Raw genomic sequence first — 26924 nt, 5'->3', positions numbered from 1 at the left:
CCGAGAGCAGGCGGCAACGCAGCAGCGCCAGCCCAGCGGCCCTTCTCGCGATGCGGCCCCGCCGCCGGTAGCGAGGGCGCGCGCATGCGCCGTGGAAGCGAGACGGGAGGGGCGCGCGCATGCGTTCCGTCTCCCGGGCCGGGATTCGGGGCTGGCGGCGGCGAGCAGGTACGCTGCCTGGGGGCGGCGGGTCGCGCTCCTCGCTCCGCGCCAAGGCGAGGGCGGCACGATCGCCTCCCGCCGCGCCTCGTCGGGACCAGCCCCGCCGAGGCGCGGGCCCTGCAGCCGGCGGGGGCGGCGGAGGCAGCGCTCGGCGTGCGCGGTGCGGGGAGGCGGGCGCGGGGAGGCCCGTCCGGCTGCGGGGCCGGGTGGCCCGAGGACTGCGAGAGGTCCGGCGTTAGCGGCCCTAACGGCGTCTCCGTCTCTCGTTCGGTGCCTGCAGGTGTCTTCTCGTCCCGACGCGCGCAGCCCGGCGGTTTGCGGCCTCCTGAGAGCCGGCCAGGTGCTGACCCGAGGGGGCCGGGGGCCCGTCCCGAACGCCGCTCGGAAGCCGTGCGTTTGTTGGTCGCCGGCACCCGGGACGTCTGCTGTCACGGAGGCCTCTGTCGGAAGCTTCTGCTTCCGGGGCTCCCTGGCGGCTGCGCCCCCACAGCGGGGAAAGGCTGGGTGCCGTGTGGGGGAAGCGGCGTGCGCGCAGTGCTCCTCGGGGCGCCTCGCGCGTGGTGGTGCGGCACCAGCTCCGAGCCGTCGGTCACTGCTTCCAAAATTACGTCTTAGTCTGGGGTTGCTTAACGCTCTGGCGGTGGTCTTGGTGTTGGAAACACCCACGAATTGTTCTGAGGCGTGGCAGCACCTTTTGCGTTGCAGCAGGAGGACGTTCGTGTTCCTAGCAGTGTAAAACACCAGAAGATAAAACTGTGTTGCCTGCATCCTCTTTAAGGGATGTTCTTCTCATGTGGCTTATTTTCAGTACGAGCTTTGTTATGGCTCTGCACTGACAAAGTTTTGGTGTTCTTAGCTTTTGAAGGTTCATAGCCTATAAACAAGTGGTAGGGAAACTGAATACCTTTCAAGCTGATTATATGTAATAGTAGCCATTTAAATGAAATAAGGTTAGTCTCCCTGTCTTCCCGTATTATTGCGGAATAAAAAATAACTTCCTTGAACAACTTTCTGTAATTTCTGCCTAATGTGTAGTGTGTTTGATACAGTTTTAAAGGAGCACTATCATGGTTATGAAAGCTTCGGTAGAAGATGATGATTCGGGATGGGAGCTTGGTATCCCTGACAAGATGGAAAAGAGTAATACAGACTGGGTAGATATAACCCAGGATTTTGAAGAAGCTTGTAGAGGTGAGTTGTAGTGCTCGTGTCGTGTGAAAAATTTGAATCCTTGGAGAACTGAGTATAGTTTTTTGTTTCAGTAAATAATTTGACCCACATTCAAGCTCCAAACAAAGAGACCACAATGATTTTGTGTTTTCCTGTGTATTACACTCTGCAAGGCTGGAAATATGAGAAGAACCTTGTCTTACTTCTTCTAGGTTGCATAAATATAGATTTTTGTTGTGCTCTTTGTTCTATGCTTTTTTGCATGTTTTCTGTTGCTTGTTTGGTTGGTTTTTTTGCTAAGAGTTCTTTCTGTGTCCTACTGAGTGGAAAGCTCATTTATCTATACAGAATGAAGGCTGTTTTCTCTGTAAATTTTGAATCTACAGGATCTGATTATTTCTTTATTTAATTGGTCAGTGTATCATTTTTTGTCATTGAACTAAGGCTCAACTTCAGAGGGGATGTAGTACACCCCAGTCACATGGAGACAATTGCTTTCATTTAAACAAAGCCTTTGTTGCTATTAGCTATTAGTTTGCTGCAATGGCAAATTTATATATTTTTAATTGATTTTATGATGACCTTATGAAAAATAAAAGTAAAGCTGCAGCTTATGAGACACAATAATTTACACAATCATTGACATAATTTTCTTATACCAATAAGTAGTTCCCTTTTATTAATAATGTATGGTTTATGTGCCAGTCAAGTGTATCTGAAGGCTTTGCTAAAAAATAATGAGAATAACCAAGTCTTTCAGTTAACAGCTCCTCTGGAAAATTAGACATCTGCCTAAAGGAACATGGAAAACTGCTGTCCTGTGTTTCACGCTATTGAGATTTTTAAACTTTGGTGATTCAGGTGCTGGTGTCAGAGAGGAAGATTAGGTACGATTATGAGGAACGATTTTTAGCCTTATGGTTGTAAAAGTGCTAAATAAAAGCAAGTTAAGGTAGAGTAAAAGGGCCTGGTTTGCTTCTTACACTTTATTCTCTCTTAGACTATATAGTTTTAAAATAATACAGTTATGCTGGAAAAGTTGCATTAAAATTATGATTGTAATTATTTATTGTGTTCTGTTCCTTCACAGAACTAAAGTTAGGAGAACTGCTTCATGACAAACTGTAAGTATGCCTTTTGAATAGTTCTGTTTTTTTAAATATTAGTGCTTAATAATGAACAAGACATGCAGTATCAGCTAAGTTATTTAAATTTTTACTTTAGTTAAAGTAGATGAAATACTTGGAGTATTACTAATCTTCATGAGCATGTATGTGATGTGTTTGTGTGAAGGCTGAACATTTCTCTTTTTGCCAGTATAGTCATAGAACGCCTTAGGTTGGAAGGGACCTCAAGAATTGTCAAGTTTCATCTCCCCTGCCTCATCCAGAGTTACCAGCCACTAGATCAAGTACTAGATCATATTGCTTAGAGCCTCATCCAACCTGGTTTTGAATACCTTTAGGGACAGACAATCCACAGCCTCTCTGGACAGCCTGTTCCAGCACCTCACCATTCTCTCAGTAAAAAAATTTCCTGACATCTTTTCTAAATCTTCCCTCCTTTAGTTTAAAACCATTCCCCCTTGACCTGTCACTTCTCCTCCTGTAAAAAGTTGATTTCCCTCCTGATTATAAACTCCCTTTAAATATTGGAAGGCCATAATGAGGTCTCCCCTCAACTTTCTCTGTTCCAGGCTGAACGAGCTGAGTTCCTCCAGCCTGTCTTCATAGAAGAAGTTCTCCAGCCCCCTGGTTATCTTTGTGGCCCTGCCCTGGACTCTCTCCAAAAGCCCCATGTTTTTCCTGTATTGGGGGCCCCAGACTTGGAGGCCTCATGATGGCAGAATAGAGGAGACAGTTGCCTCTCCTGCCTTGCTGGTTGCCCCCTCTTCTGACGGAATCTAGGTTACTATCGGTTTTCTGAGCTGCAAGCACACACTGCTGGCTAACGTTAAGTTTTTTATCAGCCAAGACCCCTAAGTCCTTCCCAGCAGGGCTGCTTTTCTCCCAGTTTGTATATGTACTTGGATTACCTCGACCCAAGTGCAAAACTTTGCATTTTGCTTCCTTGAACGTTATTAGGTTCCCAAGGGCCCACCTTTCAAGTTTATCATGGTCCCTTTGGATGGCATCCCTTCCTTCTGGTACATCAACCACACCACTCAGCTTGGTGTCATCAGCAACTTGCTGAGGATGCACTCAGTACCATCATCTGTATAATTGTTCAAGATGTTAAAAGAGTACCAGATCCTAGATGTAGCCCCAGGGGACACTACCCATTACTGGCCTCGACCTGGACAGAGAGCCGTTGGCTACAGCTCTTGATTGTGACCTTCCAACCAATTCCTTATTCACTGAATGGTCCACCCTTCAAATCCATATCACTCGAATTTAGAGATAAGGGTGTGGTGGGCCTTGCAGAAGTCCAGGTAGATGTTCCTTTTGTCCACTAGTGCCACCACACTGGTCAGGCACGGACCTTCTCTTGGTGAAAACATGCTTGCTGTCTCAGGTCACCCATTTGTTTCTCATATGCCTTAACATGTCTTCTAGGAGGACCTGTTCCATGGTCTTCCCCATCACAGAGGTGAAGCTCACCAGCTTGTGATTCCCTGAGTCCTCCTTTCTCCCTTTCCTGCAAATGAGAGTGATGTTTCCTTTTTCTAGTCGCTGGGGTCTTTGCCTGACAGCCATGACTTTTCAAATGTGATAATATTACATTTTCACTTAATATATGTAATTCTAATGTTAAAAGTTATTGTCAGTAACATTGAAACTAGTAAACCTGCTGAACTATTTTACATGGACGTACTTTCATGCAAAAAAAACAGAAAAAGTTTGAAGGCTTTAATTAATTTACCTCAGATGCCTTTAGCATGCTTAGGTAAGCATGCTGTGTGCTTTAAAGTAATTTTAAAATGCCATCCCAAAGTGGAAACTGGGAGCTCTACACATGAAGAAAAAAATTCACTTCAGCAAAAAGTATGTGCTAGAATCGTGCTGGATTTTTAAGGAATGAAGTGAGATGAAAATATTTTAAAGAAAATGTGTATTATTAAGATATGTAGGTCTCTTCATTTAAAGAATGAAAAAAGTTCTTGCTGAAGACCAATAATTCTGAAGACAGGAAGGAACATTCTATTTAATGGCTTAGAATTATGATCAAGGATGTCACCACAGTAGAATCAGAGTACAAGGCATAGTTTTATACAAAAATGCCTTTCAAAATTAGAACGCACAATAACCCAGCACACAGTAAGCCTTTTTCTACACTTGCATAGGATGAGAAATGGGATATTTAGCTAGGGAGTGTTCTTCTGTTCTTCTGCTCGATAAATACTAAGCAATTTCTTTTAAGTGTGTCTTTTCTGACATAACTGTTAAACAGTCCTCAGACTCGTGAAAACCATGCTCTCTCAAGATCAATCACAGTGTTCATGTGGCTTATTGTCAGCAATCAGAAAACAGTATACTCAGTTTGTCATCTTATGTTCTTTTAGACTGGTTTGTTAAGACTGTTTGATATAAAAGTAATCAAATTTGGAACATATTTGTTTTGGTCTCCTTAGTTTTGGTCTTTTTGAAGCAATGTCTGCCATTGAAATGATGGATCCCAAGATGGATGCTGGTATGATTGGAAACCAAGTTAATAGAAAAGTTCTGAACTTTGAGCAAGCTATTAAGGTTTGTGTTTCCTGTTTTTGCCTTCTTAGTGGCTGTAAAATAACTATATGAGTAGCTTGTGGTGCTTGCCTTTTTTGTTCTTTATATTACTACAGTGATACTAACTCTTTCTGTTAAAATTACCATAAGATTGTTAAATATTAATACCTCAAATAAATACATTTTTGGAAATAGTTTAGCAAGTCATCCTGCGTACCTTTTGTCTTTTATATGAAAATAGCTGAAGGGAAGCCAGCTTCTGTACTCTTTTTGTGATTGTTGGTTCAGTTAATTAACGTGAACAGAAGCTGTCAAATTTAACAGTATTCATAGTAATGATTAACTTCTGAAGCATGGTCAATGTTTATGAAAGTATGCTGAAAGACTGTTACTTGGGAAGAAATAATGCACTTATAGAGGATATATATATATATATATATATATATATATATATATATATATATTTTACCCAATGCTTTGAATGGACTAAGGGAGAAAGTTGTGTGAAATTGTATGCATTGAACAAATAAAATTGAAGAAACAGGGTCTCTGCTTTCTTGATTCTTCAAGGCAGTAAAATACTGTGCAAGCATCCACAATGTAAAAAGCAGCTTTCAGAGAATAAGTCCTGCGTAGTATTCCTTGTTCAGTCATTATTGTGACTTTGCATACTATTTGTGTTTTTAAATGTTGCCTTTAATTGGCTTTAAGCTTTTATTGGATAGTTATAGATCAGAAGTTTTATTTTATTGCTTTCTTTGAAGAGCTCTGTGTTTGGTCAAAATTGAACACAATGATGGAAAGTAAGCTTTTTGAGAATTCTTGAAACATTATGAAGCTGGTCAGTAAAGCATACAAATATTCAGAAAATTTGACATATTGACAAATTGGTCAGTCTTGACCAATTTGTAATTTTCTTTTCAGTTGTACAAATAATAAGTTGCTTTTTGACTATAGTCTTCCATATTCTTAATTTTCATTTTTTGTTTGGTTTTTTTTTTTTTTTAAGGATGGCACCATTAAGATAAAGGATCTCACTTCACCTGAGCTGATAGGAATAATGGATACTTGCTTTTGTTGTTTGGTAAGGATTTCTCTGCTGTTAACGTTTAATGTTATTGCTTTCAAAATGTAATCCCTCAATCCAGATTGAAAAAAGGAAAAGGAGTAGAACTCAACAATAGTGAACCACTGAGCAGAAAACAGGCTATTTGCATTTTTATTTCCATTGAGATATTTGCGTTGGATAATATAACAGGCTGTTTTTATTTTACATGTGTTTGTTTTTCATTCTAAGAAATCATTGCAGAAGAGAACTGGTAGCATTTTGAATAATGAAAAAGGTTCGGAAATTATGATATTTTTTTAAAATATCTAATTGCCTACTGTATACTAGTGTTTACTATGTAGGGAGTGCACAGTAACCTACACAAATTGTTGCTCAGTTTTTTAAAGCCAATGTGGACTTCAAGCTGTCATCAGCAATTTGAGAGTGGAAAGGAGATAATCTAAATCAGTTTCAAAAGGAGATGTGAATTACCAGTTATTTGCTAGTTGTAACTATTTTTCCTGTGTAGATATATGTATATACTCATTAACCTGCTCAGTAAATGATTCACAGTATTTTTAGATGTTCTTTAAAATGATGTCAATAAAATTACTTCACTTTATACATTTTATTCAGAAAAAGTCATACTAAGATCAGTGCGTGTTTGATGTGGTATAACATAATTCCTCTTTCCCACTTCATAGACTGACTTTTTTTTTTCTTTTTTTCCTTTTATTTTAGAGAAAGGAACTGTCATCATTTTAGAAATCTTACCATACTGTATTTCATGATATTTCAAGATAGAAATCATGTTCTGGGTTAATGAAGGTTTCGCTTTAGTTTAAAAATGTGAAAGTAGTAGAGAGAGTGGATTGTGAAAAGAAGCTATGTAGAATATAGCTGAATTGTTTCATAGCTGATTTCATTTTTCTTACTGGATTTTGTAAAGGAAACTTCTGTGTTCGATGGTCTCCCAACTTAATGTCATGTCTAAGCCACAGAGATCAGAGCTGAACATTTTATAAGTTTCCCCCACACCAGAATTTAGCTGAAGGACTGTAGCTAAAGATTGAAACATCTTCTCCATCCCTTTCTGCTAGGTAGAAACTTGTGATGATACGGACTTCCTTAATGATTCACTGAAGCTCAGTAAGATGTAAAAAGAGTAGGGGTGTAAAAACGAGGACTTGGCTGTCATGAGTAAAACATTTAATTTTCATTTCCATAGATAACATGGTTAGAAGGGCATTCCTTGGCACAGACAGTATTCACTTGCCTTTACATTCATAATCCGGACTTTATAGAAGATCCTGCTATGAAGGCTTTTGCTTTGGGGATCCTAAAAATCTGTGATATTGCCAGAGAAAAAGTCAACAAAGCAGCTGTTTTTGAGGAGGTATGTTTCAGGATTTGCTGTCGTTAAGTATTCAACATCATATGTAGGCTCTCTAACACAAGTGAAACAGTTCTAGAGAAATTTATTACTGTTTAATTGAAGGGTGCAATAGGAGAAGCAGTTCATGCTTTTGAAAGTGTTACACTTGATTTCTTTATTATGCGATGTTCTTTGAAGGACATTAATGCTCTTTTCTATATTTTGCTTGAGTATTTGAGCCACATAAATATTTTCTTCAGGAAACAATGCTAATCTTGTGGCTAACCATTTCAAATCAGATTTACATGTGGTTTTCTTTCTGTTTAAGTTTTGATTTTGTACTTTAGGTAACCATGTTTGTCTGGTTGTTTGTCTGAAATGTCCTTGTATCAGTGGAATGAGAACTTCTTTTTCTGTGATGTTGGTCCTTTCGGTGCCCTTGTGTTGGAGAAATTCTTTGTTTTCTCAGCTTGGACAAGACATTTTTTAATAACGAGTCTTAAAATTGATTAAATGGTATTGTGCATCCATAGTTTTTGAAACTTATTGGTAGGATGATGCTTGTTAAGAGTTAGGAAAGACATACCAGTATTAAAGATTTATGCAGAATTTTAGCAGGAATATCACCCATAACTGGGGATGTATTCTACTGTGTCATATAAAACCAAACTTTTATTTTATACCTGGTATAATTAAACAACAGCAACAAAATCAAGCTTAAAACTGTAGCTTTGTGTATTTCACTACTCCTCCAATTTTCATATTTTAGGAAGATTTTCAGTCAATGACATACGGATTTAAAATGGCCAACAGTGTGACAGACCTTAGAGTTACAGGTACAAGCTCTACTTTCTGTGTGCCTACCTATTAGTTGCTTTCTCTTTAAGCGTGTTATTTTCAACCAAATCTAATAAATTAGTAGCAATGTCTTATGTTTTGTACTAGTCCTAGACCCAACCCTGATGGTTGAGTAAAAATAGGGACTGGTTATTCTTTTTCTTGAAGAAATTATTTGGCTGTTTATTTGTCAAATGCCTGAAAAAGAAGTGGTTTAGTAACTGGAGTACTGCATCTGGATCTGGGGCCCCACAACAGGAAAGATACGGAGCTTTTGGGGATGGTCCAAAGGAGGCCCACAAAGATGATCAGAGGGCTGGAGCACATTGGCGAAGACAGGCTGAGGGAGCTGGGCTTGTTCTACTTGAGGAAGGCTTCAGGGAGAAGTCATTATGCAGTATTCCAGTATTTAAAGGGAGATTATAGATAGGTATATCAGCTTTTTACACAGGTAATAGTAATAGGACAAGGGGGAGTGTATTTAAACTAAAGATGCGAAGGTTTAGATTAGATAGCAGAGGGAAGTTTTTCAGAGAAATGCTGGAATAGGCTGCCTAGAGAGACTGTGGATTCCTCATCTCTGGATGTGTTTGAGGCCACGCTTGATAGGGCCCTGAGCAACCTGATCCAGTACTTGATCTAGCTGTCAGTAGCCCTGCCCTGGCTGGGGATGTGGAACTATATGATCTTTGAGGTTCTTCCAACTTAAGTCAGTCTGTGATTCTGTGTGCCAAGCAAATGTATAACCATGGGATCATCTAGAGCTAGGACAGCTACAAGGCACTGGAAGGTACTCTTCTTGCATTCTGCTTCTCTACTTTTCTACTTACTGTCATCTGAACAGACTGCTTGTGAGGAAAAAGTTCTGTAGTTCTAAAGCCGTGGATACAAACATTATCACTGTATGCATACATATCTACAGTAGTCTTTCTATGCACTGTTATAAACCTATATATGCTTGAGCCTTTCCATTAGCCTTTATTTCCTCATAAGACTTTTCTGATTTAAATGATGTAGGTGTACTTAAGAACACTTCTGCTTTTAGTTGAATTTTTCCTTTTCTAGGTATGCTCAAAGATGTAGAAGATGACATGCAAAGACGAGTGAAGGTATTTCTTTTACATTTGTTTTGCTGTTTAAGTGTGCTTAGCATCCCTTAGGGAGGGAGCTGGATTATGAAAAATAAAATTCTGTCAGCAAATGCTGGTTGTGGGGTTTTGTTCATTTTTTTTTCTTCTGTGTGTGTGTGTGTGTGCTCAGAAGGATTGCTCTAGTGAATTGCATAAAATGATAATACTTTACCTTCTAGATAAAGATGCTGAATTCATAAGCCTTTTCTAAATTCATTAATAGTGATATCATTAGAAAGTGGAATGGTGACATAGACCGTGACATTGGGCTGTGACAGAGAAAGCACTATTTAATTTCTGGCTTTTATGCGCATACTTTGTGTGATATTAAGAATCAATCTTCCTTTGTCAAAATGTTTTTAGAATTTCCATAAGAAGGATAAATGCACTATTTTCAGAGTATACTGAGGCAGGTATGGTTATTTAAGAAACAAGATGATATGCTAAGAAGTTTTGAATTTAGAAATGTTTTTTTAGTGCTATTTAACTCGTAAGGTATTCTATAGAGGATAAAGGGCTTTTATTAGTAACTTTCCTTTGCAGTTTTTAATTAATTATTTCAAATTCCTTAACCTTCTAGAGCACTCGAAGTCGACAAGGAGAAGAGAGAGATCCCGAAGTTGAACTTGAAGTAATTAGTTGGTTTACATTTTTACTTTCAATTTAATGGATTAGTACATTGTCACTTAAATGAGTAGTTCAGCTTGTGGGGGTGTGTCAGTTTCAGCTTGTGTGTGTCACCACTGTTGCTACACCAGCTGTGTATGAACTACTCTTTAAGAATGGCCCTTAACATAGCTCCATGTGGTACCTTGACTTCTAAGTGGTGAAAGAGTTCCAGATTGATCCTGGTGGCAGAATAGTGCTGCTGCAGTACTGTCATTTTTCTGCTTGCCTCTCTAGAAAACTTGATTAACAAAGTAGAAGGTCTTAACAATCTTGTGCCTTCTCAACTCATTTCCTTCCAACAGCTTTTACTCCCGTTGATAACCTCTCCATTAAGTGAAAATTTAGCAGCAGAAGGTAAAAGCAGTGTGGCTCCTTTCAGAAAGAACAGTAATTAATGTATTCAATGTGATTGATATAGAAGGGTATGGGTTTTCTTTCCACATGACATATTTTCTTCAGAAAGCAGTTATAGTAGGATTTTCAGAGGGAAGAAAAAGAGAGAAAACCAGATTCTTTCAATAGCTTATGGCTGTTCACCTAAGCTGAAACTGAAATGGCATTTGCATAGGAGCTATAGCCAGTGGCTATGCTTTATCCAAAGTATCTTTTTGTCTTTTTGAGACTAGAGAGTATAAGTCAGTAAATCTATAATTATTTTTTTTATAAGTTTCAGGATTTAATGTATATTGCTTAGTAATTTGCAGTGTTTTTTAATTACAGCATCAACAGTGTTTGGCTGTATTCAGCAGAGTAAAGTTTACGCGGGTACTACTGACTGTTCTAATAGCCTTTACAAAAAAAGAGGTATGTCTATATGGTATTTTTGTGTTTGCATTAGGATCCTTTCTTGAAGATAGTACAAATAATCTGAATTGATGCTCCTGCAGGGTTAAGTAAACCCTGATGGTAGCTATTGTTCATTTTTCTTTCAGTTATTAGAAAAACACATGAAAGTGCAGGAGCTGATAGTAGTATAGCCTTCCAGAGTTTGCAGAGTTACCTCATATCAGGCTGTATTTTGTTCATCTGTAGAAAATCATTAGCTTTTCCTTCCTTGTGGGTGTTGCATTTTGGTCTAAATTTCTTCAGTCCAAGAAGTGGAAAGTAACAATTTGCCATATAGTTGTTTTTTTAAAAAATACTGGATTTCCTAGCTGTCAAAAGGAAACTGCTTGTTTTAGTTAGAATTGCTTGTCACAAAGCTTTCTGTTTGAATGACTTTATAGAGTAGGAAGAGTAGGTAACTGTATATTGCTTATTATTTCAGTTTTCATGAAGTTTTTTGTTTACTGGCATGGAGTTGTGCTCCTCCCAGTTTTGCTTTTGGAGCAATTGCATATTGGATGGTTTAAAAGTCCATGATTAAATTAAAATTTAAAGTCGTCAGATCCTAATATTATTGATAAACATCATTGGTGAAGAAAAGAAGTAGCAGAGAACAACTGCATTCTCAGTATAACCATTTGTGGAGTAGAAATCGAACTATGGTGTGGAAGTGACGTGTGAGCAAATTCTGTTTGCATTAACTGCTATGAGTTGTTTACTTCTTAGTGTGCTTTGATTTGATTTTAGGTCTACTTAGCAGCTTATTCACGTAGTACAACTTTAAGAGGATATTTTGCAGAGCTATGGATAGTGTTCAGCTTCTGTTAGCTCTTCAGGGAGTTTTAAACTTTTTTTTCCAGAGGAAGCTGTATTTCAATTTGATGTTAGGTATAAAATATCTGAAGCTTCCTCAGGGACCATTAGCCTAGTACTTTTAAAACAAAATTCTGTTTTTACAGAAAGTAGTTTTAAATGGTATTCTTTCTGCTCACATTTTGTTTCATAGAATGTCAGAAAATTCAGCATGTCAGCAGGTAATGGATGAATATTTCTAATGAAAATGTGGGATTTTCTAATATTATTTAGTAATTTCATTTTGCTTGAAAGCTTTTATTCCATCAATATTGTTAAGAGTTCTGCATTTTTTTTAATAATAGGTGATACTTTTTTTCATCTTTGGAATACTTCATTTGGCAAAAAAGTTTTGGTTTTTCCTTCTCCAGATCTGCAAAATCAAGAGTGGGAGACTTATGCGTACGGCGTACTAGATTTTCAGTTGTAATTATTCTTAAGGCTTATGTTACTTAAAAATACTTCATAAAATGCATAAAATATTATACAAACATACAGATATATAAAATATAAAGAAAACTTTTTTTTGCACAAAAGTTTGTCTCTTCAGAACTGATATGTTCCAACATGAATTTTGATGTCATACTTTTTCTCCAGAACTAAGATGAATTCTGTAGTCAAAATATGTTGGTTTAAAATGTGATTAACTGTCCTGTGCTTTTTAGACAAGTGCAGTTGCAGAAGCTCAGAAATTGATGACTCAGGCAGCTGACTTGCTCTCTGCCATCCATAATTCATTACATCATGGTATACAGGCACAGAATGATACCACTAAAGGAGGTAAGTTTTTTTTTCCCATTCTTAAATATGTATCTTGATAAGCTTCAATATTTAAGTATATTAAAAAAAGAAAGAAGTTTGTTTTGAGCTACTACTGTTTGTTACACAAACTATTAGAGCTTTGAATGCTGCTTCTTCTGAAGTCAATAATGTCACCTCAAAGCCAGAATTTATGTGAACACTGAATACTGTGCATTGCATTTCAAATCAATGCACATGCTATTTCAGAACAGGAAGCAGCACCTCATTGTCTGTACAGATAACTGCTGAAGAATTGAGGGTTTTCTAATAGTAATCATTATCTCAGCTGGTGTCACCAGAAATTAATGTCAGCGAAAAAGTTCATTTAGGCTAATTGAATCATTAATATCATACCTTTAAGTTTAAAGTGAGTTCTGAAAAGTCAGCTTATATGCAGCCTTTCTCTCTCTCCTCTCTTGTTAGATCACCCTATTATGATGGGCTTTGAACCTCTTGTTAATCAGAGGTTACTGCCTCCAACTTTCCCTCGGTATGCAAAAATAATTAAAAGGGAAGAAATGGTCAGTTATTTTTCCAAACTAATAGACCGAATAAAAACTGTATGTGAAGTGGTAAACTTAACTAATTTGCACTGTATATTGGTAAGTATGAATATTTCATATTTATAGCCAAATATAAAATCTTACAATTAGACTTATGAAAAAAATGATTTGATGCATGCATTGCTGTTACACACTGCAGGAAAAAAAAGCAGCTGTATGAATAAATCACCAATGGTATTTATCTGGTATTGCTGTGTACAATTCAGTATCTGCTATCACTCCTGGTACTTCATCTTATTTAATTATTGGATGAAGGCCTTTTTTCTTGTCAAACTTCTCATTTTTCCATAACACATTAGGTAGTAATTATGCATCACAGTAGCAGAACACAAGGAAGTTAATTTCTTTATAACTCTTTTTCTTTGTCTGGAAAGCTGTGTCTGCCATAGCAGAACATTATCCCTGCTACATTCTTTTTCGTACATGGATTCTATAACAGAGGAGCACAAATCTTTAAGCAAGTTAGTCCTTGAATAGAAATGAAGCTAAGCAATTGTGTATGTTCTTTTCTGAATAAGACATGCTGCCCTCAGTTGCTGTCTACACTGGTTATTAGTGATTTAAATGCTTCTCTGACATGCACATTTTCACTGACAAGGAGCCACAGATAAGTCAGGCATAGTTCAAAGACCATGCAAAAATGCTTTGTCTTCCTATCTCCTGTTACATGAATTAAGCAGTGTTTGCATGAAACACCTGCTACTAGTCAAAACCTGCAGTTTTATTACAAACCTGGTTCAATATGGGTGAGACATAAACAGCTTTACAGTATCCTATTTTTTTCTTTAATAGTAGTATTTCAGTGTTGCACTGAGAAAAATAAATTTTAAACTTTCTGTTTTGTAAATGATAAGTACAGAAGAAATAGATTTTAAGTTCATAAAAGGTTTTTTTGATAGTTTTTGTTCCTTTATTACAGTTTGTATGAGTTATACTATCTGCATGTCTGTGTGTGTTTTTCTGTGTATATTAACACAGTTGTGTGTGTGCATACAACATGTACATAAAAAATACAACCATGTGTAGGAGTTGTTGTATTAAACTGACTTGTGTTTTGTTTTTTTCCTTAATACAAATTAGGATTTTTTCTGTGAATTTAGTGAGCAATCACCATGTGTTCTTTCAAGATCTCTGTTACAGGTAAGGTCCAGTCCTTGAGCAAAGTAATTAGCTTTCATGACAAATACGGATTCATCCTCTTGCTTTAAATATCTACATTATTTGCACACAACTTAGTTGAATAGAGGTTTTAAAAATTTTCTGGTGCTACTTAAGTATCAGATACGTGTTCTGATCTCATTGTTTTAAAACCTTTTTAAAATATTGTTTAGATTATATTAGTACCTACTGGTTAAAACACAGTGTTGACCTTTTTCCATAATATTGGCCCTGTACAGGCATTTTTGCTGTTTGCATCTGCTAACTTTAGTCTGGGACTGATAATATATAAACTACCTCTATTGCTGCAACAGTAACTGATGATCGGGATACAATAGAGTTTTGGACTTGCTACTTCATTTACCCTAAAAAATCATTATGTATTCCATAAATCCGAGTAAAATACACTTCCTTATAAGAGGTTTTGATCTGCATAGGGTATCCCTGGGTGTCAGAACTTCTTTCCCTTTGATCCCAATTAAGTCAAGTGTAAAACTGATGGAGAATATCAACTGGCAAGTAAAACATTCTCAGCCTCTCTTTAGGATTGCCAACTAACCAGACTGTCTGAATATTTAAAGCAATTTTGATACATTTAGGTATCCTAGGAGTTTCCTATATGTTATTTCTAAAGCATTGCTTTTAACATAACACGTTTCTAAAGGTACATTTTCATTTTCAGACAACTTTTCTGGTGGATAATAAGAAGGTGTTTGGTACTCACCTCATGCAAGACATGGTAAAAGATGCTTTAAGATCTTTTGTCAGTCCTCCGGTACTTTCTCCAAAGTAAGTGTGTTTTGAATTGACTTGCATGTGTGTATATATAATATGATGAAAAATATTTCTTCTTACAAAGGCAGACACTTGAAGAATATACACATTTTGTATTAATTTGTGCTTAATATGGAATAATATTCGTACTTACATTTCTTGTTGAATTTTGTGCTACATAGAGTGGTGACATTTTAAATTGGTGTATCCATCTGTGGATATTTCCCTTCTAGATGTTGTCTTTATAACAATCACCAGGCTAAGGACTACATTGATTCCTTTGTGACACATTGTGTTCGGGTAAGTGTTCGTTCCAATTACACTGAATGCATTCATATATGAGTACTTTCAAGATTAAACTTACATTTGAAAATGAAACCAGTTATTTTACATAACTGATGTGAAGGTAGAATTGGAAAACTTGGCCATCTTAAAGTGGTAACACTTAGAAAGTCAGAAAAGTGTTTTTTTTGTTGTTGTTGTGAGTAGTAAAAACTGAATTATTTTTACCTTCTCTCACCTTCTCACTTTCACAAAAGTGAAAAGATTCCTTGTATTGCAATGACAGAGCAATGAAAATAACAGAAAATATCGGAAGACATATTTCTTACTCTTAAATCTCTTCCTACAAGCAGTCGCTTGTGATCACATTCTTCAAGGATGCTCACCTAAACCCTTGTTGACTTACGTACAGAGAAGTGGGTATTTGCATTGCTCCAGATTGCTTTTTTGCCTGTTAGCTTGCAGGCTTCCTAGAGAGTCTGAAGGACCCTACCTTCTAATGATAGATGTATAAAGCATGCCTAGTACTCCTCCACAAAGTTGTGTTGAAAAATTAAAACTATGCTTTGTTTCTTTCAGCCATTCTGTAGTCTGATTCAAATCCATGGACACAACAGAGCTCGTCAGAGGGATAAGCTGGGTCACATTCTAGAGGAGTTTGCCACCCTTCAGGATGAGGTAATGTCTTAGATAGCAGTCCATCAAACCTTTCTTTCAAGGCATATTCCTGCCAGATTGGAGTATATGGTATTTGATTATATGTAAACGAAGCAACTCCTCTGTTCTCATGTCTTAAAGACAACTTCAAAACAAGGATCCCTAAAATTCAGACCAAGAAGCATATAGGATGAATCCAAATACTTCTTGTTAGTTCTGTTGAATGAAAGATACTGAGTTTTGGGGTTTTTGTTTGGGTATTTTGTTTTATTTATTTATTTGAGATTAACTTTGTCATATCAGTAAACTTTGTGGAAACATACTGTTAGGTCTGTAATTCAGTGACAATTCCACTCCTTGTACTCTTCTGCCCATTTCGTAACTGTTAGTCTGCAAGCTTGTAAGCAGAGACAGATGGATGAGGCAGAAGTCCATCAGGTTCCTGAAATGCACTGAAGATTGCTTCTTGCTACAGATCCTCGGCATGCCTAGTAGGAACAACACACTACTGAATTTGCTTTTGGCAGATTGAGGAGGCATACTTAATAACCTAACTACCAGTGGTGGCCTTAGATACAGCAGTCAAAACTTTGTGAAGTTTGGGGTTTGGTATAGTACACTGACAGCAAGTAATAAGACAAAAAAACTTGATTTTAGAAGTTCCAACTTCAGAATGCTTAGCACCCAGCTATGAAGTATTCCTTGGTAGGCATCTGTGGAGGTCAAAGGAGCTTGTAAGTGCTGGGAATTATTCAATAACGATCCTCCAGAATTACAACATTCCATCCTCTACAAAGGGAAAGGGAGGAGGCAGAACAGGAGGCCACCCTTCCTAAATAATGAGCTTCACTATGTGCTTAAAAGCCAAAAAGAAGCATACCATCTATGAAAAAGTGGCCTGGTATGCATTAAGGACTACAGAAATGTTGCTAGGGCATGCAAAGTTGCCATCAGGGAAGCTAAGAATCAAGACTGAAAATTGTCTGAGATGACAGAAATGAGAAAGGTTTCTTTAATTACATGAGCAAAGCAGAAGTGCGCAGGGAAGGCATATGTGCATTGATAAACAGAACAGCAAAGCTGGCTGTTAATAATTATGACAAGGTAGAGGTTCTCATTACCTTCTTCACCTGTGTCTTTGCCAGCGTAACTGGAGCCCAGATCACAGGATTCAATAGTTGTAACAGTACAAGTCTTAACCTACAATCAGTGGAGGAAAGCAAGTGTCAAAAGGTACAAGCTACACTGGGAGAAGTTTTGCTTTGATATAAGAAAGCAGTTTTTTTTACAGCGATAACAATCATTACTGCAACAACCAGTAATGTGATAAAATTCCCATCACTGTAGGTTTTCAAGGTGCTCTTGAAAAGGATGCTGTATAGTCTCATCTAGGCCCTGTTTTCCATTGAAGTTTGGACCTGATGATTTTTGGAGGTCCTTTCCCAGTGGAGCTGTTTTGTGATTCTTTGAGACATCTTTGCAAGACACTTCTGAAAATTCAGATTTATTGCTCTGTAAATAGAAAATAGCTTTCTTTTTGTTAAATTTAAAAAAAAAACATATGTGAAGTAAACAGTAGTTATTTAAAATATGTACTCCAGCTTGTTTGGGATTTTTCTCTAGACTGGACAGTAAAAGACTACAGGATAAGGTAAGTTTTCTGCTGGGAATGTTTCCTTTCATAGTCCAAGGTAATGAAATAAAGCGTTTTCCATGACCCTTACGCTAAAGAGAACAGTCATTTAGAGTTGAGGGAAATTTTATGTATTCTAGCATCTCTGAAGATGATTTGCTTGAGAATTTACTGCAGTACTGCAGCAAATGCTGCTGTTTTGAAATACTTTTTTTTTTTCTTTTAAATTTTCTAACACATATAACAGGGTGTTTTGTTCGAGACTGCTAGTAATATTCCAACTGTGGGAGACTTCACATCTTCTATACAACTACATTTTAAGACTCAGTAGGTCTTACCAATATTCTAGTTTCTATGGTAGTCCGCAGTGTAAACATATTTGCAATCCAAGCTTAGAAACATAGTATTTCATTGCAGCCAGGTTTAAAAAAAAATAAAATGAAGCAGTGGTTGCAAATACAGAAGGACAAGTAATAGTTGTGGTTGCAAATACAGAAGGACAAGTAATAGTTTTCTATATTTTCTGAGTTCCAGTGCTCACATGACTCTTAATAATTTTAAAATCTGAAATTTTAATATGAGCGGAGGTAATGCTGGTTAACAAACTTGCCTTCCTGAATTATCGTATTAAACATTTTTTCCACTCAATAGAATTTCCTTATACTCATGTGAAAAATGTTTCAGATTTTTTGCCAATTCTAGACCACTGACACAACAGTATCTGGAAAAACATTTCTGTTTTAAATTTGGAGCATAACTTTGCAGCACTTGTATTCTGATTTCTTTATTTCTGGGAGAACTTCAATGCCCTTTCAGTCTTATATTCTTCCTCTTGCCTACTATTGAATAGTTTGCCTTTGTTTTTCTTTTTTTTTGGTAGGCAGAAAAAGTAGATGCAGCGCTTCATAGTATGTTACTGAAGCAGGAACCACAAAGACAGCATTTGGCATGCTTGGGCACCTGGGTCTTATATCATAACCTCCGTATTATGATACAGTATCTTCTGAGTGGGTTTGAGTTGGAACTTTACAGTATGCATGAATATTACTATATATATTGGTAAGAGAATGCTTTCTTTACAGTTCTTGGGGGAGGGATGCTACCACGGAGTTTTAAATGCAAACATTTAAAAAATGGATTTTAACTCTTCTTTTGGTCTTAAGCTGGTTCAAAATGCTATTTAGTTTCCTGTTCATTAAATTACAAATGGACAAGAAAAATCTGTTGGTCTCTTTTCTAGTTTTACTTATTATTGTACTTCATTTTCACTGAGATAGTAATTGACTCTCATTTAATTTCTGGAAACAGTGTCTTCTAATGAAAATGGGTGAAAAATACACTGATTGACAAAGAGAACAATGCAGGAGTAGGACAATTCTGTATTTTCTTTGTCCAACCAAGATCACTTTGTTGACCACCTTTAGTGTTTTTAAAAAATTGTTTTAAGTTGTGGCTGTGGTACTATGTAAAAATAACATCATATTCTTTAAATATATTTGATGAGTTATGTGCCTTTACTAAAAATGATCACCCTGTATGAAGTCAAAGTACTTATTTTTTCCCCGCTGTACTTTATCCACATAAAGTGGATTTTTCATAGTAGATGACTTGTTCAAATGAGAAAAGATTTTTAAATGGTTCAGTTTTTCAATACAGCAATAAAAATTTAATGTTGATCCTATCTACTATGAAGTACTTCTGTACTCTAGTGGAGGTTTTGGGGGGTTGAGTTGGTTGGAGGGTTTTTTGTTGGTTTTTTTTTTTTTCAAATGAAGTCACCAATAAACTTTTATGTAAACTGTCATCATTTTTTTCTGAGCAGTTAGACAGGTTTACATTACTTGAACTTCATTGCACTTCATTCTATTTCTGCTTTGCTTTGTTGATAGTTTTTCCACATTAAGTGGGAAAAGTAATACTTCAGATAGGTAGCAGAAGTTTGCAATATGCTTTCAAGTACTGCCTTACAAGTTATACCCAGCTTTCTGTAACTTAGTGTGTTTACCTGCCTTATTTTCCCCTTTGTCCTTTTTAATAAAATCACTCATAGTGTGAACTATCAAATCAACTGTTTTATCTCCACACATTAAGTGAAGAAAAAAGAGGAAACCTGTAAATCACACAGTAATTTTTCTCCTGAGTTATAAATTCTTACAGAGCATTATTTTATTTTTTTCATGTGGTCTGGATCTATAATTTATGTTGTTTTTCTTTAATTCTTTTTGTTCTGAAATAAGATTTATTGGGTTGTCTCATGCTCCAGAGCAAGTTTCTCTAAAAGAATTCTTTAAAATTTTTTTTCAAGAATGTCACATGTATATAGTGTGGACTTGGCACTTTTCTGTGATAATGCATTAATTTTTAAGGCTTGAAACTTAATAAAATAGAACACAGAATAATTTGTTGTTTTCATCTGTGCACATTTTTTGATGGATTTAATTGCCCTAAAGTTTGTCCCTATGAGTAAGTTCTTTGAGTAAACCACTTAGCATTCAGTTAGAAAGCATGCATTATGTTTTACACTGTAGTACTTTACAAGAGTATACTGTGTTTTCCATAGGTACCTATCAGAGTTTCTCTATGCTTGGTTAATGTCAACGCTGAGCCGTGCTGACAGCTCTCAAATGGCAGAAGAGAGAATAATGGAAGAACAACAGAAAGGCCGTAGTAGCAAGAAAACCAAGAAAAAGAAAAAAGGTATTTGAGATGTAAAGTGATTTGTTTTTTCTCCTTTTCTTCTGGCCATGTCAAACTGAAATCAAAAATTGAGTCAGAATGTATGTGAGTGGGAGAAATGTCCTGAAGTTTATGAAGGCTAAAAGTAAAACATTTTAACTGACATAATCAATCCCTGCATAAGAGTTTTCCATTTATTATTTAAATAATAATAATTTTTCAAAAAATACACAAATCTTATTTGTATTCACAACTTCACCAGTTGTGTTATGCCTTAGATGCTGTGAGATGTAGTTAACAGGCCCAGAGCAATTGTCTTTGAAAAATACTGCCTTTCCAAAGGAATTATAGACTGTAATGGTACGCTAGATTCAAAGAACAAATTTTCAATATATTTCTTTATTTTCTCTTAGTCTTCAGAATGTTTCTTAATTTTTAGATGTTGAATTACCCTATTTAAATTCAGTGGTAGCAATGTTGTGTAAAAATTTCTTTCAGAAACTTGGTCTTTCTCCAGTGCTTCTATGTGAGACATAATGAGAATTTCTCTTTCACTATAATAGCAGACTGACTAATCAGAGCAATAAGCATCCCTGCTAAAGAGGCAGCCAGACCCACCCTAAGTAGTATTCAATATAGCTTTGCCGTACCTAAGTGGGTGAGATTGTAGTAAATTGGAGTTACCTTAGCATTAACTTTGTGATTGAACACCATGCAGACAATCTACTTCTTTGCTCTCTCTCTACTTCTCTGTACCTTCTTTCCTCTGTACGTATATCCTTGTCTTCCAGTCAAGGAGAACATTCGGATTTGAACAGCATGAGATTATTTCAGCTGAATTTTCTTTGCTCTGGAAGTTCAGAAAATTTTACACTCTGTAAAAAGGTGCCAAATATAAGGCCAGTTGGCGCTAATTATACAGTGGAAGCTAAAGGGGAAGTTCAAAGAATATTATTTGATTAAATAGTATTTCTTGTTAAAAAAGCTTTAATCTTCTGTTGACTGCTGGAATCAATTTATTTCATTGAAGGCAATGTAACATTCATGTGATTGTGATTAAGTTTGTCTTGTGATATTTTGTGTAATCAGGAGCCAAGTGAGCAGGAAAAGTGTTCCTCCTCTTCATGCTCCAGTTGTCTTTCGTTATTTACAGTGCAGAAAGTATAATCTCTTTCATTGAATAGATCAATCCGAGCCAGCTAGCTTATATCTTTAACTTCAGCACAACGTGATGCTGAAACCATTAGACTGAATCAGAGCAGAACACTACCCTAATGCACAGAGTAGATGGAAAGGAGAGCTAATTCCTGGTCTTAAAAAGAGTGCTGAGTGAGTCCATGAAAAATTCTCACCTTCTTATGAGAGTGAGCAGTGAGATGCAAGAAAATGGTGTAAGTTTTGATTTCTGCTATGTAAGTGAGCTACTGCTGTGTTTCAGTGTTCAATTTTGAATAACATTTCTGAATACCAGCAGTTGGTACTTAGCACGTTTACACATACTTCATTACTTAGGCTTATCTGTATTTATTAGGAAGAAACATGCTGATGATTATCATCATAAGTGAAATTTCTTCCATCATTTTCTTGGAAGTACAGTTACATACATTTGCTAATTGTGTGGAAGCTCACAGATACTTCAGGAGGGGTGAGAAAACTTAATTGAAAAAGTGAGAAATGTGTTAGAAAGAGCTTTCCTGAAATATATGCAGTTCAACAAGCAGTATATTGTAATAAGCTAGTTTAATGAAAATGAGTAATTTACAGAAGCATTTTAGCTCATCATATAATACAAAAAAGCATGTCATGTTTGGGCAGTGCTCTTGGAAATAATCTGGAATAAGTTCTCTTGCTTATATGGAATTTAAAAATTCTTCATCTAAAATTTGCAGTTCGCCCTCTGAGCAGAGAGATCACTATGAGCCAAGCGTACCAAAATATGTGTGCTGGGATGTACAAGGTAATTTTTGCATGTTTTACTGATCAGTTTTCTTTTTTAATGAGAATCAAGGATACGTTGCATGCCCCCTTTGTTTTTAGTGGAACTGAAAATGAATTTCAAGTTTTTAATGTGATATTGTAAATTCTCTACTTGTTTTGCCTCTGTCCAATTAGTGCAGAACTATAGCTTTCATCTTGCTTGTGCAAAGACAACATAAAGCTAACACTTCTCACACTTCTCACTGTACTCTATCTTGTCCTTTTTAGACAATGATTGCATTTGACATGGATGGCAAAGTAAGAAAACCGAAGTTTGAATTGGATAGTGAACAAGTGCGGTATGAGCACAGGTTTGCTCCATTCAATAGTGTTATAACACCGCCCCCAGTGCACTACCTGCAGTTTAAGGTGAGTAATTGTAAAATGCAGTACTCATGCTTTTGTAAATAGTCATTTATTTAGGCAGTGTTGTTATAAAAACAACAGAGTTGTTTGTATAGAGTTTGTATTAAGGCATACCTGGGCATCCCCAGATAATGAAAGGTGTTCCTGCCCTTGACAGGTGGTTGAGACTGGAGGATCATAGAATGGCTCTGTGATCTTCAAGGTTACTTCCAACTCAAAGCATTCTGTGATTCTTTAAGTCAAAACTGCCGGCAGTTCTAGCTTCAGTTGTATGCAAAGAAAGTTGTTTTAAATCCTTACAAAGACTCTTAGATGCTTGAAAATTGGTCTGCTCTCAGGGTTTGAGATGCTTGTGTTGATTTGCATGAAAATGACGTCTATTGAAAGTCCACTGTCAAACTTGTTTGTGGTAGTTTGTGTAGGAGAACATTTTTATTACTGCAGTAATTAGGAAAAGGAAACAAGGATAAAACTAGATTTCAGTTTTAAATGATGGAAGTGGTGGTTGGAAGTGATATGTGAATGTCTATCTTGTCCAGTCTCATCCTGAAGTAGTGTTATAGATCAGCTGTGTCTAGTCAAGTCCACAAAAAATTCAGTGATACACATTCCTCTTTGGAAAACCTGATGCTGTTACTTTTTTTTGTTCCAGTTAGTCTGTGGATAACCTGATTCTGGGCTGCACTATCTGCATTTTCTTCTCGTGTATAGTCTAAATCTCCCAAGCTGCTATTGATGGTCTTTCCCCCTATTAGTCTGCCATTAAAAAGGAGTTTAAGAAAACTCTTATGGCTTGTATTCAACTTAGTGTTCACTGTAACAGTGCTCCTCCTCCAGTTGGTGACTAGGTTATTCTGCTTCAGATACAGCAATTTCAAAAATTTCACTTTGAATTTTTAGATACTTGTTGGCCAATCTTTAAGCTTTTACAGATCTGTCTGGTACTGAAACTGTAATACATAGTATGCCAGTCACACTCCTTAATTTAGTATCATGAATAGCTGTTGTGGAAATGAAGACATGGCTTCTTCCGTGTCACTGAAGCTTCAAAATTATATAAAATGAAAATTTAAGTAGTGTGAGTCTTAAATGTTCTTTGAGTAAATACTATTACAACCATTTGGCTTTGTATTTTTTTGTTCCTTTTTTTCCCCTATAATTTTATTCCCTGCTGCATAGGACTAACTAATCAAATGAACAGCAAGTTGTTGAGAACAGGTGTCATTTTATAGCAATATTTTATAACAGTGTACAATGACAATTAAACAATATATTGGTGCTTAATATCTGCCTTTTAAAAGAAATGTTTTTAACTTTACTGCTTTTTCTTAAAATTTATCATTTTCAATCAGGGTAATAAAAATACAACTTACTGGCAACTGATCTTAATGTGCATTTGTATATTTCTTTAATATGCCAGGAAATGTCTGATTTAAATAAGTACAGCCCCCCTCCTCAATCAGCAGATCTCTACATGGCAGCTAGCAAACACTTCCAGCAAGCTAAAATGATTCTTGAGAATATTCCTAATCCAGACCATGAGGTAAGACTAAAATACTGGAAAAATTAGTGGTTGTCAATGATAGAATGTGCTTATTTTAAGCTGAGTTTGCTTGAGATCCAGGGTACCTTACATGCACTGAGCTGAATGTTTTTATTATTTGCTGGTCAGAGGAGGGTGGTGGTGTTTTACACAGCAGTTCATTTCATCACATTTGATAGTGGAATCTGGATTGTCTCTCTCTGCTGAGTGTCTTAAGTGACATGCAGCAACGTAGTTCTTTCTTGTACAATACCTGCTAGTGTCACTTGAAAAACATACCAGTTTTACCAGGAAGTTAACATCCACACATTCCTAGCTTACCTGGAGCCTGATAATTTCCCCTGAGAGATGGGAAAAATTAGTTTGGCTGAAAAGTAGATTTCAATCTGGCATTTGTTTCCATTTGTTTTTTCAGTACTAGTTTGTAAACACTTCTCTTCATGTTTGGATCAGTGTATAGGGCAGATACCTAGACTCTGTCTAAATATTTTTTTTGGACAAGTGCCTCAGAATTTGTCATAGTTTTAACTGTCTTTGTACTTAAGCATGGAAGACAGTGATCTTATGGTCTGTTGAACAAATAAAATGTCCCCTTTATTAACTATCATTAATCCACTTAATGTAATTCTGAGTAAATTCAGAACTCTTTGATCTCTGGTGAAATATACTGTAAGAGGACTGTAGTATTGTTACAGTATGCAAGTGTGTGTATTATCCTTGAAATGATTTTGAAGTCATAATGCTTTTAACTCAAAACTACTTGCTGTTTTCTGAATAGGTCAATCGAATTCTAAAAGTTGCTAAACCCAATATTGTGGTCATGAAGCTTCTGGCAGGAGGTCACAAAAAAGAGTCTAAGGTAAGAAAATACCAAGTTAAATTAATGTGAAATACGTTAGTATATGCAATAATACCACAGCTGAATTATTGGATTCAGGCCATAGTTAGTCTGACTGTCGAAAGAACTGGGAAGTAACAATTCGTTTTTCCTTAGAAATAAGTATGTTATAATTATTTAAATAAAGAAAACTCTTATGTTTTAAATGTCTTTGAAACAAAATTGGAAGGTATATGTGGGATAATGTGTACAAAATTAGTCTTCAAGAACAGGAAGGAGTAATTGATATGTGTGCCAGCAACTTGTGTGAACACCGCAAAGAGAGTAGCTGGCTTTCAGGATCAGTGGATCAGAGGGGGGAGAGAGGGCCTTCAGACTTTCCTGCTGAAGATTAGGCATAGAAAAGGAAAAGATGGTGCTGAAGAAATGCACTTTACAGCTTTGTACCTCTGATCACTGGAGAAATTACTGAAATATCCAGAACTAGGTTGGAGCATTTTTCAGATAGATAGAAAAGAGCTGGGATTATTTTTTCTATCTCCTACTGTTGCTTGAGTGTAATATTTTAAATGTTTCCCTTCTAGGTTCCTCCAGAATTTGACTTCTCTCCTCATAAATATTTTCCAGTTGTGAAGCTTGTTTGAAAGATGAGACTTTGTTAGGGTACCTGAAGCATAATCAGGTACCAGCAGTAGGATGGAAAATCTAGTAATGTACCAGCTGAGTGGCATTTCTGGGATAAAAGTACTGATACATGGAATATCTCTAGCCTGCCTTCTTTATATGAAATGAATGACAACTGCTGTTTTAAAGTGGTGTTTTATAATGTTACACAGATGAAGCTGATTTTAATCAACTGTATTGTTGAAAAATGTTGTATCTTCTTTGATTTCAATAAAGATTTAATCAAAAATCACTTCTATGGATGAACCCTGATAGCAAATGGTGTTTAATGGTGCTGACCAGAAAATGGTCAGCAGATATTCATTGCTGAATAAAAAATAATGTTCTACAGCAATATGTCTGATAATAGACACAGCTGAGCTGCTGCAGTTACAAACAGCTTCCATACTTTTGCCTGAACTACATTGCATTTTGCAAGTAGAGTGGTTGAATTCTTTTCTTGCCAAGTCCAGTCAACTAAAACGATCTTTATAGAAATTAAAAGCAGATGAAAAGTAAATGTTTTCATTTATCTCCCACTGCATTGTATTCAGTGATTTTGTTTCAATTTTGTCAGTGGAGCAATTTTGCCTCAAACGGGTGATGTGCCCTGGAAGACAGAGAAGAAGAAACAATGGAGTAAAACACATAAGTTGAGATGAAAAGTATTTGCTAAGACAGAAAAAGAAGGAGAAAAAAATAGTAATAAGATCATTTTGGAAATGAGTCCTGTTGTCTGACTCAGTTCTTTTTGGGGGGCTTTGTCCCTACAAGACACACTTTCCAAGGCCCAGGATGGATGTTTCCAGACAGCCATTGGTTGCTTCCACCATTATAAGCTCATGGTGAGTGGCACGGCAGCTTTGTGGGGGTGCAGTATATTCTACTTGCCATGCAAGTTTATATCTTAGGTGTTGTCCTCCATACTAAAGAGGCTTTATCTGTTTGGCTCCCTTAAGGCCAGGGCATGTCTCACATTCATGGATAACCTGTGCAGTAAGTGTCCACAGCCAACTCTACCCCTTGATCCCAAGCCCATCTGTATGTTGCATCTCTTCCTTCATGGCCTGATGTATTCCCCATGACATCCTGGTCACCAAATTGGAGGAAAAAATGTATTTGATGGAAGGACCACTTGTTGGGTAAGGAATTGGCTGGATGGTCACGCTGACAGATTGCAGTCAATGGCTCAGAGACCAAGTGAAGACTGGTGGCAAGTGGTTCTCCACAGGAATTGGTATTGGGTGCAGTTTAACATGT

The 26924-nt window shown here is 36.8% G+C and overlaps 2 protein-coding genes across 6 annotated transcripts in view; one reads left to right on the top strand and one right to left on the bottom strand.

The window, feature by feature from the left end:
• AGTPBP1 (ATP/GTP binding carboxypeptidase 1) overlaps nt 1-89 on the bottom strand; it is a 70540-nt gene extending 70451 nt beyond the window's left edge. For all 4 annotated transcript variants that reach the window (XM_031602422.2, XM_031602423.2, XM_090132566.1 and 1 more), the window contains exon 1: nt 2-89. The gene's annotated coding sequence lies outside the window, so the exon portion shown is untranslated. The remainder of the gene's footprint in view (nt 1) is intronic.
• Nucleotides 55-26224, top strand: NAA35 (N-alpha-acetyltransferase 35, NatC auxiliary subunit). 2 transcript variants are annotated; one of them, XM_031602427.2, is made up of 24 exons: nt 55-168; nt 443-502; nt 1212-1353; nt 2423-2456; nt 4904-5018; nt 6007-6081; nt 7274-7441; nt 8190-8256; nt 9323-9366; nt 9968-10018; nt 10777-10860; nt 12399-12513; nt 12958-13136; nt 14178-14237; nt 14938-15044; nt 15263-15329; nt 15891-15989; nt 18482-18660; nt 20162-20298; nt 22167-22234; nt 22483-22623; nt 24041-24163; nt 24942-25022; nt 25586-26223. In XM_031602427.2, the coding sequence occupies exons 3-24, from the start codon at nt 1230-1232 to the stop codon at nt 25643-25645; spliced, it is 2178 nt and encodes a 725-aa protein (XP_031458287.1). In that variant the 5' UTR covers nt 55-168; nt 443-502; nt 1212-1229; the 3' UTR covers nt 25646-26223. The 2 variants fall into 2 exon arrangements, with proteins under 2 accessions (XP_031458287.1, XP_031458288.1); XM_031602428.2 differs by lacking the exon at nt 443-502 and having other exon boundaries at nt 80-168; nt 25586-26224.
• The last annotated feature ends 700 nt before the right edge of the window (nt 26225-26924 follow it).

Source organism: Phasianus colchicus, chromosome Z, assembly GCF_987193195.1.
Source record: "Phasianus colchicus chromosome Z, bPhaCol1.hap1.1, whole genome shotgun sequence".
NCBI classification, from domain to species: Eukaryota; Metazoa; Chordata; class Aves; order Galliformes; family Phasianidae; genus Phasianus; species Phasianus colchicus.
The sequence above is the reverse complement of the archived record's forward strand: the minus strand, read 5'-3'. Positions and strand labels throughout refer to the sequence as shown.